Here is a 14342-nt window from a genome sequence, read left to right as displayed (position 1 = left end):
TAGCGCGCTCGCCTGGCATGCATGCGGCCCGGGTTCCATCCTCAGCACCACATACAAACAAAGATGTTGTGTCCGCCGAAAACTAAAAAATAAATATTAAAATTCTCTCTCTGTGTCTGTCTGTCTGTCTCTCTCTCTCTCTTTAAAAAAAAAATAGACCTTGTGGGCTGGGGATGTGGCTCAAGCGGTAACGTGCTCGCCTGGCACGCACGAGGCGCTGGGTTCGATCCTCAGCACCACATAAAATAAAATAAAGATGTTGTGTCCACTGAAAACTAAAAAATAAATATTAAAAAAATTCTCTCCTCTAAAAAAAAAAATAGACCTTGCCATGATGCCAGGACAATTACTCTCTCTGTGCTTCCCTCCTCTTAATATTTCAACTCTTAAGCATCATCCAGAGCCATCCTACTAAAATAAAAATCCCTGCCATATTACTTCATTTCCAAGCCCAAAACTGCACTTTTTGCATTAAGTAAATGGCAATCAACAAACACTCTAGTCTGTATCCCTCTCTTCATCTGTGCCTCCCCATTCCTCATCATCCCTTAAATTTACTGAAGACTTCTACACTTCCATACCATGTTCCCCTCTTGGCATGCAGAAGCAAATCCTCATATTTGCAGCAGGGTCCAGCTCACACATCACCCATAAGGTTTTCCTGTTCTTCAGTAATCAGTTGCTTCATTGAATAAACATATTATTTCTCTATCTGGCACTTACTCTACTTTCTAATTGGTAATGTACATTTGTTCATTTGAAAGAATCATACATCATATTTCTATAGCTAGTTATGACATTTTTAAACTAAGTAGTTGCTCAAGTTTGAAAACCCTTTGGCTTGTCACTCATCTCTTCCTCCTCTGGAAGGCAGAGATTTTTTAGAGATTAGGAACTAAAGTTTTGAGACTCACCTAGAGTTATCAACACCCTTGGGGCAAGTGAATTATCAACAGATTCTTAAGGAAAAAAAACATAACTCTATTATACTAACTAGATTAGATGCTATGAGAAAGTGAGGTTTGAAGCAAGGAATGTAGATATGGGAAACTAAGGGATGACATTATTATCCACATCAGAAAAAGAGTTATAAATGAAATTAAGAAAGGGATGATTTTTAGTTATTGTTAGGATGAGAACTTAAAATGCAAAATGATTTCAACTTGAAATAAAAGAAGACTGGAAGTTCACAAAAAACCTTTAAAAGACATAAGTCAATACTAAAGGGATTAAAGGAAAAAAAGTGTTATGAAATATGCTGGACTCACTAGAAACTATGCAAATTTCTGTAGCAAGTTGATTGGGAACAAAGAAGAGACTTAAGTAGGGCAAAATATTCTCCCTTCATATGACTCTGGTCTTTAAACTGAGGAACATGCCACTCACCATACTCGTTTTAAAGCTTCTTGCAGATAAACTCACTCTTAATTCTCGTGATGAAATTTCTTGTCTTTTCTTTTTTGGTGCAGGGTCTCACAAATGCTAGGCAAGTTCTCTACCACTGAGCCAATATCCTCAGTTGAAATTTATTTTCTTGATATGCTTACAAACAACTTACATTTAACTTACTTTAAAATATTTTCTTTGGAGGAGGGACACCTATTTGCCTTTTCCTCCATATATACCCTAAGATCTCTAAACAAAAATAAAACAAACAAAAAATACATACATCTTATCTACTATTATCTTATCTTATCTTATCTACTATTGTCTAAAGGTAATTATATTTCACAAAGAGTAGAAAAATAGTGTGTAGGCTACTTAGCTTCTTAACATTCATGTCTTAAGCTTCTCCTTTTTTGTTTCCTTTGTGTGTGTGTGCACATGTATGATGCTGGTGATTGAACCTAGGGCTTTACTCATGCTAGGCATGCTCTCTATCACTGAGCTACATCCTCGCTCTTTTATTTATTTTGAGGGAGGGCCTTGAACTTGTACTCTTTCTACCTGAGCCTTTCAGGTAGCCAAGATTACAGGTGTGTGTAATCTTGATAAAGAACCTGTTACCACGTTAGTTATAGGTGCCCCAATCCCTAGCTGCACAGTCCTAGGGACAGTGCTTCTCAATTATGTTAATAGCCAATCAGTAAAAAGCAAGGAATTTCTTTCATGTGCTACATACAGCATGTGAACCCTGAGGACATTATGCTAAGTGAAATAAACAAGGTGAAGAAGAATAGAGTAGTAGTAAGGCTAAGGCTCTGTGTCCAGTGATTCTTGATCTTTCAGGCCACTACAGCTCAGGCATAGGGGGTTCTCGATAAAGCCTAGCCTAATAAGTTCCAGATTTCCTTTTGGGGTTGTTAATCAGAAGTTGGTATTAAGACAGTGCTTGGTCTCACTTTTTCCTGTGTGCAAATATGGATAGCCAGAGAGAGAATGCTGGGGAGGAGTGAGATATGGCCTAGTGGCAAGATCCCAGTATGCCTTGGTTCCTGGACAAATACACCCTAATGGCACCTTCCTCTCTTTTTTTAATAGTCCTTTTTGATACAAAACTAACATCAAAGATGGCTAAACTTTTTAGTTCACATGATGGGAGTAATATCATTTAGAAGTAATCATTGAAAGGGTAGTTGGACCAGATAGCCACTGATGACTATTCTCCCCCGCTTATCAAAATTAAAAAAAAAAAAAAACTTACATAAAACAAACATATATTTTACCACCTTCCATTTTGAAGTATATAGATTTTAAGTGTATCCACACTGTTGTGCAACCAATCTGCAGAATATTTTCATCATGCAAAATTGAAACTCAATACCATTAAACAACTCCCCATTTCCCTCTCCCTTTAGTTCCTGAGAACTAACACTATACTTCCTATACCTTTGACTCTGACTACATCAGCAGTCCCATATAAGTAGAATCATACAGTATCAGGGGTTTTTTTGTGATTAGTTTATTACACTTAGCATAATATCCTCAAGGTTCACACATGTTGTATTTTTAGCACATGAAAGAATTTCCTTGCTTTTTACTCACTGGCTATTAACATAAACCAGGACCAAAGGGGTAGTTAGCACATAAAACATGTTCCCAAGAGGATAATTTATGCCTTGCTATAGTTTGGATCTGGAATGTTCCCTGAAGGACCATGTGTTAGAGGTTTAGTCCCCCACGTGGGACTTTTAAGAGACCTAATAGAAGGAACTTAGGTCACCAGGGTGTGTCCTTGGAGGGGATACTAGGACTCCATTCCTTTCCTTTCTCTTTGTTTCCAGGGTGCCATGAAGTAAGCAACTTCCTCTGCCTGTGCTCCTAACATCACGAACTTTGCTACCATGGTTCCAAATGTAACTGAGCCAACTGGTCATGGATTGAAATGTAAGCCCAAACAAACCTTCCTTCCTTATAAGTTCATTATCTTGGATGTTTTTGTCACAATGAAAGCAACTTGACTAACCCATGCCTTAACTGGCCTAGTCCAACGTTTGCAGAACTCCATGCCACTGGACTCTGTCTCCCTTGGCAGTTTCTTACCCCACTCTTGACTGAACAGGCTACCTGACACAGAGGAATCCTTTTCTTTAGGCTTTGCACATGTGCTCCACCTGGAGAATACCACTAACCAAAAAAGCTATTTTTAAACTAGGCAAACAAGTTCTTCCCTAAGACTGAATCTCGAAAGTCAGATTTTCAGAGCTGACTCAGGGTAGTATTACTATTTATGCTATTTCCTGGGTCTATGAGATTAAGAATACCGTTGCTGCAGGAGGAACAGATGCAGGAGGAGAGCCAAATAGAGAGCTTCCACTATCAGCGTCATCTTCAAAGAGGAGTGATGCTCTCTGGGTCTTCTTTTGACTATATGAACAAACAAAAGATCAAACTCAAGGCAAAAGTAATTTAAAAACAAAAATAATAAGCCATACCTAAAGCACCGCACCTATCATCTTCTATTGATCTTACACAGTTGAAAGTAAATAAGAAAAACTTTTAAATAGGAGAAATTTGTCCCTAGCTAGTAACCTATGAAGAAGAATCACTTAAGTAGAAGAGTCCAGGGTCCTTGTCACTAGTCCCTTGTCAGTCACTTTCAGTCAGTGTAGGTGCATTAGCTATTAGCTCTGCAAGCACCTGATGCCTTGGCATTCACAGATGTAGCGTTCCCCTCACCACCTCCTACAGCAGAGGAAGAACCAGAGAATTCAGATATGCCTTCTTCCAAGGACAGGAAGACAGGTGCTTAGACAGAGCACAGTGCCACAGCCAGCTTTGGGAAGTGGCCTTGTGATTTACCTTCTACTTCTTTTTTCATAGTAGCTTTAAGGAGACATAATTTACATACCATAAAATTAACCCCCATAAAGTACACACATAAGTGGATTTTCATATTTTCACTGTGCAACTATCACCACAATCTTAGCGTATATCTTTATCATCCAAAAAAAGAAAGTCCATGTCACTCATCAGTCCCTTCTCCCCATAAACCCTGGCAGCTACCATTCTATGTTCTATCTCTCTGGAGTTACCTACTCTAGACATTTCATAGAAATGGAATCATAGTCTCTCTCTTTCTGGTCTTTTATGACTGGCTTCTTTCAGTTAACCTAATATTTTCTAGTTTCATCCAAAGCCTAGTATGTATCATTACTTTATTCCTTGTTATTCATGAATAAATAATGCGTGGTTATGCAACATTTTGTTTATTCATCTGTTGATGAATATCTAGGTTGTTTTTACTTTGGGGCTACTATGAACAATGCTACAATAAACATTCATGTAAGCTTCTGTATGAATATACATTTTTCACTTCTCTTAGGTATATACCTAGGAATGAATTTATTGGATCATATAGTTAACTCTATGTTTAACATTTTGAGGAAGTGCTAAACTGTTTTCCAACTGGCTGAACCATTTTACATTCCCACCAGCAGTATATGAGGTTTATAATTCTTCTACATCCTCACCTACACTTATTGTCTATAAAACTTTCTTCTGAAATCTGATGAAAGCTATGCATTACTTCCCACATATAAAATTTTATAGACAACCTTAAGAACAACTGAAGATGGAATGAGTCTAGGGCACAGACAGCACTACTGAAAACCAGATAATGTACATGGCAGTCGTCAGAATTTATAAATGAGATGTTCAGTTTATGACTATGATCAGATTATGACTATGAATGTGTCAGGGGGCATGCTGATATATGGGTAACTTCCCCCAAAGTACACGGAACACTCAACTGCAGTCGAGTGTTCATGAAGGTAGAGCTGTGTCTGCTCTCAACTCTTTACCCTATTCCTTCTCTTTCTTATCTGTTCAGGTCAGGGAAGGCTTCTTAAGAGAGGACTTATACTACCTCTTGAAAGAAGCTGGCCAGGAGGAAAAAAAAAAAAAGGAAGAATAGTGTCCCAGGAGAAACAGCATCGAAAAGAAAGGAATGAAACACATCCCCTGCATTTATCATGATGAATGACAATGTCTAAGTGTTGGCAACATACCAGCTATTGTGCTCAGCATTTTGGATTTGGGTTTCATTTAATCATTCTAACAACGCTATAAGAAATGAGGAAACTGAGGTACAGATAAATTAGATAAATTTGCCCAAGGTTATTCAAGTAGGAGATGGCAAGGCCAGAATTTAACATCAGGTACTGGGATTCTAGAGCCTATATTCTGAACCAGAAGCCAAAGACGTCAAGACATGGGAGCCTAAAGCAGAGAACGGTGAAATCTGAAGAGAAGACAATATTTGGAGATAAAAATATGAGGTACTTTTTTTTTATTTTTTAAATTTTTCAAATTTTTAGTTGTAGATGGACACATCTACAACTTTGTTTTATTTATTTTTAGTTGGTGCTGAGGATCAAACCCAGTGTCTCACACATGCTAGGTGAGCGCTCTACCACTGAGCCTGAGTTATTTTTAAATCTAATGAAGCATAATCACACTAAGGTACGGGATTGACAGGTCCAATCAATTGCCCCTTTATGCTACTACTAGTCAGATTAATTTCAAATTAATCATTTAAAGTTTTCAAGAGAAAAAAGTATTATTGGTGAGAGTTATTTTGAACCCACAGCGAATCAGGCAGCCTGTTACATCAACACAGCCCATGTTTATTCTAAGTTTCTTGCCAGCTTCAGTATAAGCCTCAATGTGGAGAGTCACTCAGGGCAGGTAGGACTCCCGAAACCTGGTAGGATACTAGAGCTCTGCAGAGAACTATCCCCTTAATAGGATGTGTTTCAGTGCAAATGACAAACTTTTAAGTAACCTTGACCAAACTATACAATCTTTAGGGTAGCCCTGAGAAAAAACAAAACAAACACAAAACTTAAACCCTTAACAAACCAAGAAAAAGAATATTTCACGGTTAAAAAAAAAATGACAGATAAAATCAAGTAAGGATCCAAGACAAACATTTCTCAGTATTGAGGAAGAAGACCTTGCCTATGAAAGGCAAGGACATTTGCATTTGCACTTGTGTTGGGACTAGGAGGTGCCAACCATTAGCAGTGTAAACAATGACCATCTTGGGCGCTGAAAATCTTTCCTCACTGCTACACACACTGAGTAAATAATTTCTTACAATGGCCATCTCACCTGTCCTTGGCAATAGCAAATAGATCATCTTCATCATCCTCTTCAAAGAGACTCGTTTTTTTCACCACCTTGGCCTCCTGGCCCTGGTTGGTTCCTGAGTCCCAGAGTTCTCCTTTGGACCTGCTGTCAGATGCTGACTTGGTCTGTGAATCAGTAATATTCCACTGGTCCTTAAAACATAAAACACATTATTAAAAATCCTCCCTGAGGTTGAGGCACAGCTCAACGGTAGATACTTGCCTATCCTAGAGAAAACTCAGAACAGATTTTGCCAAATGTTCCCCAGCTTATTACCACTAGTTCATACCTCTTTTGTCCAATCATGCTTCTCTAAACTAAGCATGTCTTCCTCAGACTTAGCATGTTTTCCTGTTTCTCTGAGCCTTCATTTCTGATGGCTTCCAAAGAAGCCTAAAACTTACCTTAAATAACGTGTATGCTTTTCCTTTGTTGATTTGTCTTTTGGTACAGGGCCTCAGACATGAACCTTGTGATGCGTGAGAAATCTTTACTTCTCTACATGGCCTAACTCATCTGAATTAGCATGTATTATAATTTAGAGGCCACACTTATTCTCACCGTTTTGAACAGTAATCTTTAATTCACTGTATTAGACATATTAAATATCTTTAAGAAAAGACACAACCTTATAAACATTATTTTTTGGTAAATGATCTTCACTAAGTATGAAACGGGTAGGTTAAAAAAAAAACAAACAATGTTTGGGTTAGCTATGATTTCTTAAATCCCCTCAGATAGTATCTTCTTCTTCCTCTTCAGGCAAAATCTAAACCCACCTCTTCATCACTGCTGAACAACAAAGTAGATGCTTTCTTTCTGGACTGCTCCAAGGGTTTTACTTTCTCTTGACTCTGAGTTTGTAGAGATGATGTCTGCTTTGTAGCAGCTGGAACCACAAAAAGATTATCCTAGAAATACAAATGGTGGAGAGGTATGATAGCTTCATACACATAAAACAGAAAATGTAAAGTTGTTCTCCCATGTCAAAGGGAATTAAGTCTCCATCAATAACAGAAAATAACACATCTGGGGGGAAAAAATCATTGACTGCTAGTAGATCCCACTCCACAGGAGCCTTTCTAACTACATTCTCTCCCATGGAAGGGAAACAGATTACCACTGAACTTGAAGACAGAATACAAGGAAGGAGCAGGGGAAAGACAACTTGAGGACAAGGTGGGAGGAGGGGAAACTGAGGCCCATTCAGTGCCCCCACCTGGTGGGGGTTAAAGTTTGGTTTGTTTCCCTTCTTATGTGGGCATGAGAGTCCCAGGAGCAGTCAGCCAGCAACTCACACCTCTTTTTATGAATTAGAAACTAGAGCAAAGGATAGAAAGAGAGAACAAAGAGACTTTCTCCATTCTTCTAGAGCTACAAAAAAAAAAAAAAAAAAAAAAAAAACACAAACCTAGGAAAGAGGATGGAATAACTTGTGTTTCAGGCCAATTTTTTTAAAAAGAATACAAAGTTAAGAAATAGTTAAATTCCTGACATCCTAAGGGTTGACGATTATGAGTTCAATGGCATTTGTAAATTACTTTGTAGTCAAGTATCCAAAAGTATCTCTTCTTAAAGTCATGGAACAAAACTGTCAGAAGGTCCCAGACTGGGTTAGATTGGAAAATCCTTTAACAGCATGGTACAGCAGGAGGACCATCCCGAACCATAAAAATCAATGAAGGGAGCATTTACAGAGAATGTGGTAAAGTAGGACAGGTCATGAGAATCATGATCTGGCATCAAATGGGAAAACTAACGACAAAAGTGAACACTCATATTACTTACTCTGTTCTAGAAACTGTGCAAGGGTTTTACATTAGTTACTTTAGTTCTCACAACAATCCCATTTACCTATAAGCCATACAAGATCACAGAAAGTTGAGTTACTTGCTGAAGGTCCCTCGTGTTAAATGATGGGAGCTAGGTCTGAGGCAACAACCAATGAGCTTACCCACTGCATGATACTGCGTAAGGGTTAAAGTTTGGTTTGTTTCCCTTCTTATTTTTCTCCACCACTCTGATCTCCTCATTCAGGTAGAAGTGAAAGGCTAAGTGGGGACATGGTCATTCTTTTTCCACTTTGTCCAAGACATTCTCGCACATCATTGAGTATAACACAGATTCACTCTCTAAACAGTATTTCTCAAATGCAGAGTCTGAAAAATGAAATCTACTGAGCTTTCCTTAAGAATTAGGCTGGGAGTTGGGGATGTAGCTCAGTTACAGAGAGCTTGCCTAGCACATGAAAGGCTTTGTGTTCAACCCCTAGCACCAAAAAATAACTAAACCCAACAAACAAAAACCACTTGGTTCAGGAGTTTAACATCCTCCTCAATGTATAGCTGGGAAAACTTAATGAGTTTCCCTAGACACACTATTGTTTCATGAGTTGCAGGGAGCATGACTACTTTCCCATCACCTCTCTACTACATGAGCCTCTGGCTATAAAGCCACGTTAACAACAACTTCCCACTCATCTAAAAGTTAATTATCTAGTGCTGCAATAACAATATTTACCTCTTCATCTTCATCATCGAAAAGGGAGACTGACGTGGGGAGTTTGTTGGGCAGGAGAGATGCACCTTTGGACTTACTTGCATTTTGAGAAGAAAATAAATCCTGTCAGATCAAGAGTGAAGTTGCTGGTTAGTTGGGTATATCAGTTCAATACAAAACACTAAAGATTAGAACATGGTGGTTGCCATGCATCTAGGTTGAAAGGGAGAGGGTAGGTGGCTAAAACAATCTTTAAAGAGCTTCAGAGCCTGCCCCGTTTGTGCGTGGCACAAATGCCTGATGTTTTAGAGGAAAGCCACAGGACTCTGGGGACTTCTGTGTTCCTACCTAAATGATGTAAAGCAGAAAGACATTTTCTAATCAATGTCCTATCAAAAGTTTTTTTTAAAAAGCTTCTTTTTTCTATCTAAAGAATCAAGAGACAATCACACAAATTTAATAATGGAAACAGAGGCTAGATTCCCAAATTACTAAATCTATGATTGTCCCATTATTCACAACTCTCTCTCCTAAGATCATAATGTTATTTTCTTTAAATAATACAACCTAAGTTTCTATTTAAAACCATTTGCTTTTCTACTTAGCCACAACTATAAGCTCTTGCAAACCAGAAAGACCTCCAAGATTCTGAGGAAATCATCGGAATAATAATGTGTTAATATGTTGGCTTGGACTGCTAAGAAAGCTCTGTGAACTGAGCCACGTGAAATTAGAAATATAAAATAGAACAACTAGCCCTTCAGGCAGAGAAACTTCAATACATAAGAGCCAGACAATTATGAGAACATATTTTCTAAGGCCTCTTTGGATAACTTTTAATGATTAAATCAGTGATTAGTCCTCAAATGTAAACCTAATGAGTTATTTGAGGAGAGTTCTTCTCAGTACAGAGTTTTCACCTGGGTTCCATGGAGTCCCATGTTCCTCCCACCTTTATATGCAGGTTTAAAAAAAGGTGTTCTGATGCTTTCAGAAAATGAAAGCAATCCAAACCAAAGAGTAAAAACCAATTTTTACATCCCAATTTCGGACCTTTCTTGGTATTAGAGAAAAAAAGATACTTCAATCACCTCAAACATGTCCCCCAAAATGACTTCCTAGGACAGGCTTCAGCTCCATACTTGAGATATAAAAGAATCATTCCTTCTGCTTCAATGCTTTATTTCCCCTTGTTTTACTTTTCCTTGCCTAAGAATCCCAACAACATCCAATAAAATCATTCATTGTATAATGATACAAACAGGACAAAGCCTTTGGTGGTGATTTTTAAAAAAATTTCTGGTTCCCTGACACTGCCACCATCGAGAAATGGGGACTATTCCCCTGCCATTTATTCTGGGTGGGCCTTTCTGACTGTCTCAAACAACAAACAGATGCAACATAAGGAACACTTGATTCCAAGGCTGGGTTACAAAAGGCAATAATATAGGCTCTTCCCAGCTCTCTCTCTCTCTCTCTCTCTCAAGAATCTCACTTGGAACTCTGAATCACCACATAAAAGACTCAGCTTCCTTGAAGCTGCCATGCCAGGAGACCACTTGGGAATAGAGAGAGGGCCCAAGGAATCTTTCCCACCCAGGCACCAGACACATGAGTGGGATGATTCTTTATCCATCTTCCCTCAGATATAAGAGACCCTTAGTGACAACTGCCAAGCTGAGCTCAGTCAACCTCTAGTTCCATAAGAGACAATAAAACTTGATGTTTGAAAGCGGAAAATTGTGATTTGTTTCATAACACTAATAACCAGAACACTTAGTAATTTCAGGCTTTTCCCTGAAATTAACTCAACATTTGTTTCTTCCATGGACTTAATAATTACTGAACAGTAAGTAATACCAAACATTAGTACCAGAGGTAGCATGTCAAGTATATAAGCAGGGAACAAAATGTTGTGGAGCTTAAACTAATTTGGGGTAGAGACAATTAACAATAAATACACATGGTCCCCTGGCAACACATGCTATGAATAACAGAAGAGAGGAGAGGAGAAGGAGCACAGTGTGGTGCATGCCAACAACCTCGTCCTCTGTAAGGCCATCAGTTGAGGCCTCAGAAGACCTGGAGGAGTAAGAAAGTAAACCAACGAGCTTCTGAGGAGAGCCTTCCAGTGGGGCAGGAGCCAGTGCAAAGATCCTAACATGTGAGTATAGCCCCAATGGGTGACAAACATGGAGTAACTCAGAGTGTGGGCCCTCCTGCATGGTGTCTTGATGGCTAGAAATCTGGCTAACCTGGACTTTAGCTAATTCCTATCTATGTGCATGAGCCTTCAATGAAATGCAAACCTCAAAGGTGTTATTTACATCAAGCACAATCAGTCCCCCTCCAAAGAGTTATGTATTCATCCTGGCTTTAGCACAAAATCTAACCTTGAGAGCTGAACCTAGAGTCCACAGTTTCTTGAAATTACATGTAAATTTCTGCCATGTCCATATATTTTTCTGTGAAGGGAACTCACTACTTCCCTTTATATTCTTGTATGGGTCTCCATCCCAAAAGGTCAGCCCAAAATCACTTCTGAAAGGACTAGGTGTGAGGGAGTCAGAAAAAGCAGTGCAGCTTCTGACAGCCCACAGGGACCAAGGCTACCCACAACCTGTGACTAGCCATAAGAAGACCAAATACATGTCTCTATAGCATCGACCCCACTATCCAGTTAGCAAGACTATCAAAAAAGGAAGCAGCAGATTGCTTTCCATTCTGCTAAGAATGCCTCAGCATGTATACCAAAAAAACCAGCCTAAAATCAGAGCATCCTAAGACAGTTCTTTCCTCCCAGGAGATGCAATGGATTCAATACCAAAAGTAAGAAGTATTACATACATACTGCTTGCTAAGGACCATGTATTTTTAAGACATTTGTTTCAAAGAAAGAAGTGAACTATTAAAGTGCTATGTCTCAAGGAACTGAACAAAAAAAAAAATATATGATCAGTCAACAAACATACGAAAAAAATGTTCAATAACACTAGCAATTAGACAAATAAAAATTAAAACTACACTGAAATTTCATCTCACTCCAATTCAAAATGGCAAGTATCAAGAATACAAGTAACAACAAATGTTGGCGAGGGTATGGGGAAATGGGTATGCTCATACATTGCTGGTGAGACTGCAAATGGGAGTAACCACTCTGGAAAGCAGTAAGGAGATGCCTCAGAAAACTTAGAATAGAACCACCATTTGACCCAGTTATCCCACTCCTAGATTTATACCCAACAGGACTTAAAATCAGAATACTATAGTGACATGGCCACATCAACGTTTATAGCAGCTCAATTCACAATAGCTAAGCTATGGAACCATCCTAGGTGCCCTTCAACAGATTAATGGATAAAGAAAATGTGGTACACATTCACAGTGGAATATTACTCAGCCATAAAGAAGAATGAAATTATGGCATTTGCTTACGTGAATGGAACTGGAGACTATTGTGCTAAATAAAATAAGCCAATCCCAAAAAACCAAAAGTTGGATGTTCTCTCTGATATGTGAATGCTGACTCACAATAGGCAGGGGGTGGGGGATAGGGAGGGGTAGGGGGTTGTCCAGAAGGACTGGACAGCGGGGAAGGGGGAAAGGGAAGGAGGTTAGGACTGGGAAAGACAGTAGAATGAACTGGACATAACTTTCCTACACAACCAGTAACTCCACAAAAATGGGAGGTTATACTCCATGTATGTATGATATGTCAAAATACATTCTACTATCATGTATAACTAAAAAGAACAAATTTAAAAGAAAATAAAGACTAATTTGGAAACAATTTCTAATCTCACATTCACACATGATCAAGTAAGAGAATTCTATACCTCAGAGTCGTCCTCATCTGAAAATAAACCTTTCTGAGTCTTTGTTTCTGACAAGAACTTGAGATTTTTGCTAGCAGGTACTGTAACCTTTGTGAGGGAAAAAAAGAAAAAATGAGGATTAGTAAGTAACATGCCTGAAAATTAGAGTTTACCTAATCATTCATTCAGAAAACATACTAAATCTCTTCTATGAGAAGGCACCAAGTCATGAACCTTGGGAATAAAGATGCTGTGGACTTTGGGTGTGTACAAAGTTCATACAATTAATACAAAGAGAGAATTTTCAAGCAAAATAATTTAAAAATTAGTTTAAGTTAAAAAAGAGGAAAGAAACAATTCCTTGAGAAAGTAAATTCCCAAAACGAACAAGGCCCAGGCACAGTGAGACAGTATAAGCAAGAGCATTCCAGACAGAGGACACTGAGAAAAGCAAAATAGAGCAAAAAGCGAATCTGGTGCAGCAGGGAGCAGGACACACTTCCCATGCCATGCAATTCACAGAGGGGACATGTGCAATCAGAGATACCTAGAAAGGCAGGCTACCCAAGGGGCCACCATGTTCTGAATGCTGGGACTCTGGTGGCAGGAAGAGAAGTCAGGTTTCATAGTAAGGTCATAACACACTGAGATGACTTAGGAAACATGGGGGTGCAAGCTGTGCAGAACAGTGGGAGAAGGAAGCAGTTAAAGGAGCTTCAAGACTGATGAGGACGCTGTCACTGGCCAGACACAGGTCAATTTGAGAATCAACAAAAATGACGATGATGGGAGTGGGCAATAACATGTGGAATAAAGTATACCCACTCCAAAACAACACTAAAAGTGGGGGGAAGGATGAGGAGAAACTTCTATTCGAAAGAATGTCAGCTAGTAAGGAAAGATGAAATGCAGAATTAGACATTTTTTCATATTCCTTACAGGATAAATGGTTCAGGAAAAGATCACCAGTGGATATTAAAACCACTGCATGCAAGACTGGTAGAAAACAGGAGTTTCATAGTGTTGAAACATCACTTAGACATCAGTCTATTAATGATAGAAAAAATGAAGGCACCTTTCCAGTGGAGCAGTGTGGTTAGCACCTTTATTTATTTATTTAGGTACTGGGGATTAAACCCAGTGGCATTTAACAACTGAGTCACATCCCCAACCCTTTTTTGTATTATATTCAGTGACAGGGTCTCACTGAGTTGCTAGGGCCTCACCAAGTTGCTGAGGCTAACTTTGAACTTGCCATCCTCCTGCCTCAGCCTCCAGAGCTTCTGGGATTACAGGCATACATCACCACTCCTGGATGTATGCCTGTGATCTCAGTGATCAAACAAATCACCAAGGGATCACCAAGTGATCAAACAAACTGTCACAAAGACCACAGTAGGCTCGAGGTGCCTTGGGAGGTGAGGCAGCGGACACTTTGCCTGCCTATATTTTTGC

The 14342-nt window shown here is 39.0% G+C and overlaps 1 protein-coding gene across 2 annotated transcripts in view; it reads right to left on the bottom strand.

The window, feature by feature from the left end:
* Nucleotides 1–14342, bottom strand: part of Washc2a (WASH complex subunit 2A) — a 56453-nt gene that overhangs the window by 16400 nt on the left and 25711 nt on the right. For both annotated transcript variants that reach the window (XM_076835215.1, XM_076835216.1), the window contains exons 17-21: nucleotides 12909–12995; nucleotides 9094–9195; nucleotides 7353–7484; nucleotides 6556–6725; nucleotides 3705–3807 (exon numbers count right to left, since the gene is read on the bottom strand). In XM_076835215.1, coding sequence (XP_076691330.1) covers nucleotides 3705–3807; nucleotides 6556–6725; nucleotides 7353–7484; nucleotides 9094–9195; nucleotides 12909–12995 — 594 coding nt within the window. The remainder of the gene's footprint in view (nucleotides 1–3704; nucleotides 3808–6555; nucleotides 6726–7352; nucleotides 7485–9093; nucleotides 9196–12908; nucleotides 12996–14342) is intronic.

This window comes from Callospermophilus lateralis, chromosome 15 (assembly GCF_048772815.1).
Source record: "Callospermophilus lateralis isolate mCalLat2 chromosome 15, mCalLat2.hap1, whole genome shotgun sequence".
Lineage (NCBI taxonomy): Eukaryota > Metazoa > Chordata > Mammalia > Rodentia > Sciuridae > Callospermophilus > Callospermophilus lateralis.
The sequence above is the reverse complement of the archived record's forward strand: the minus strand, read 5'-3'. Positions and strand labels throughout refer to the sequence as shown.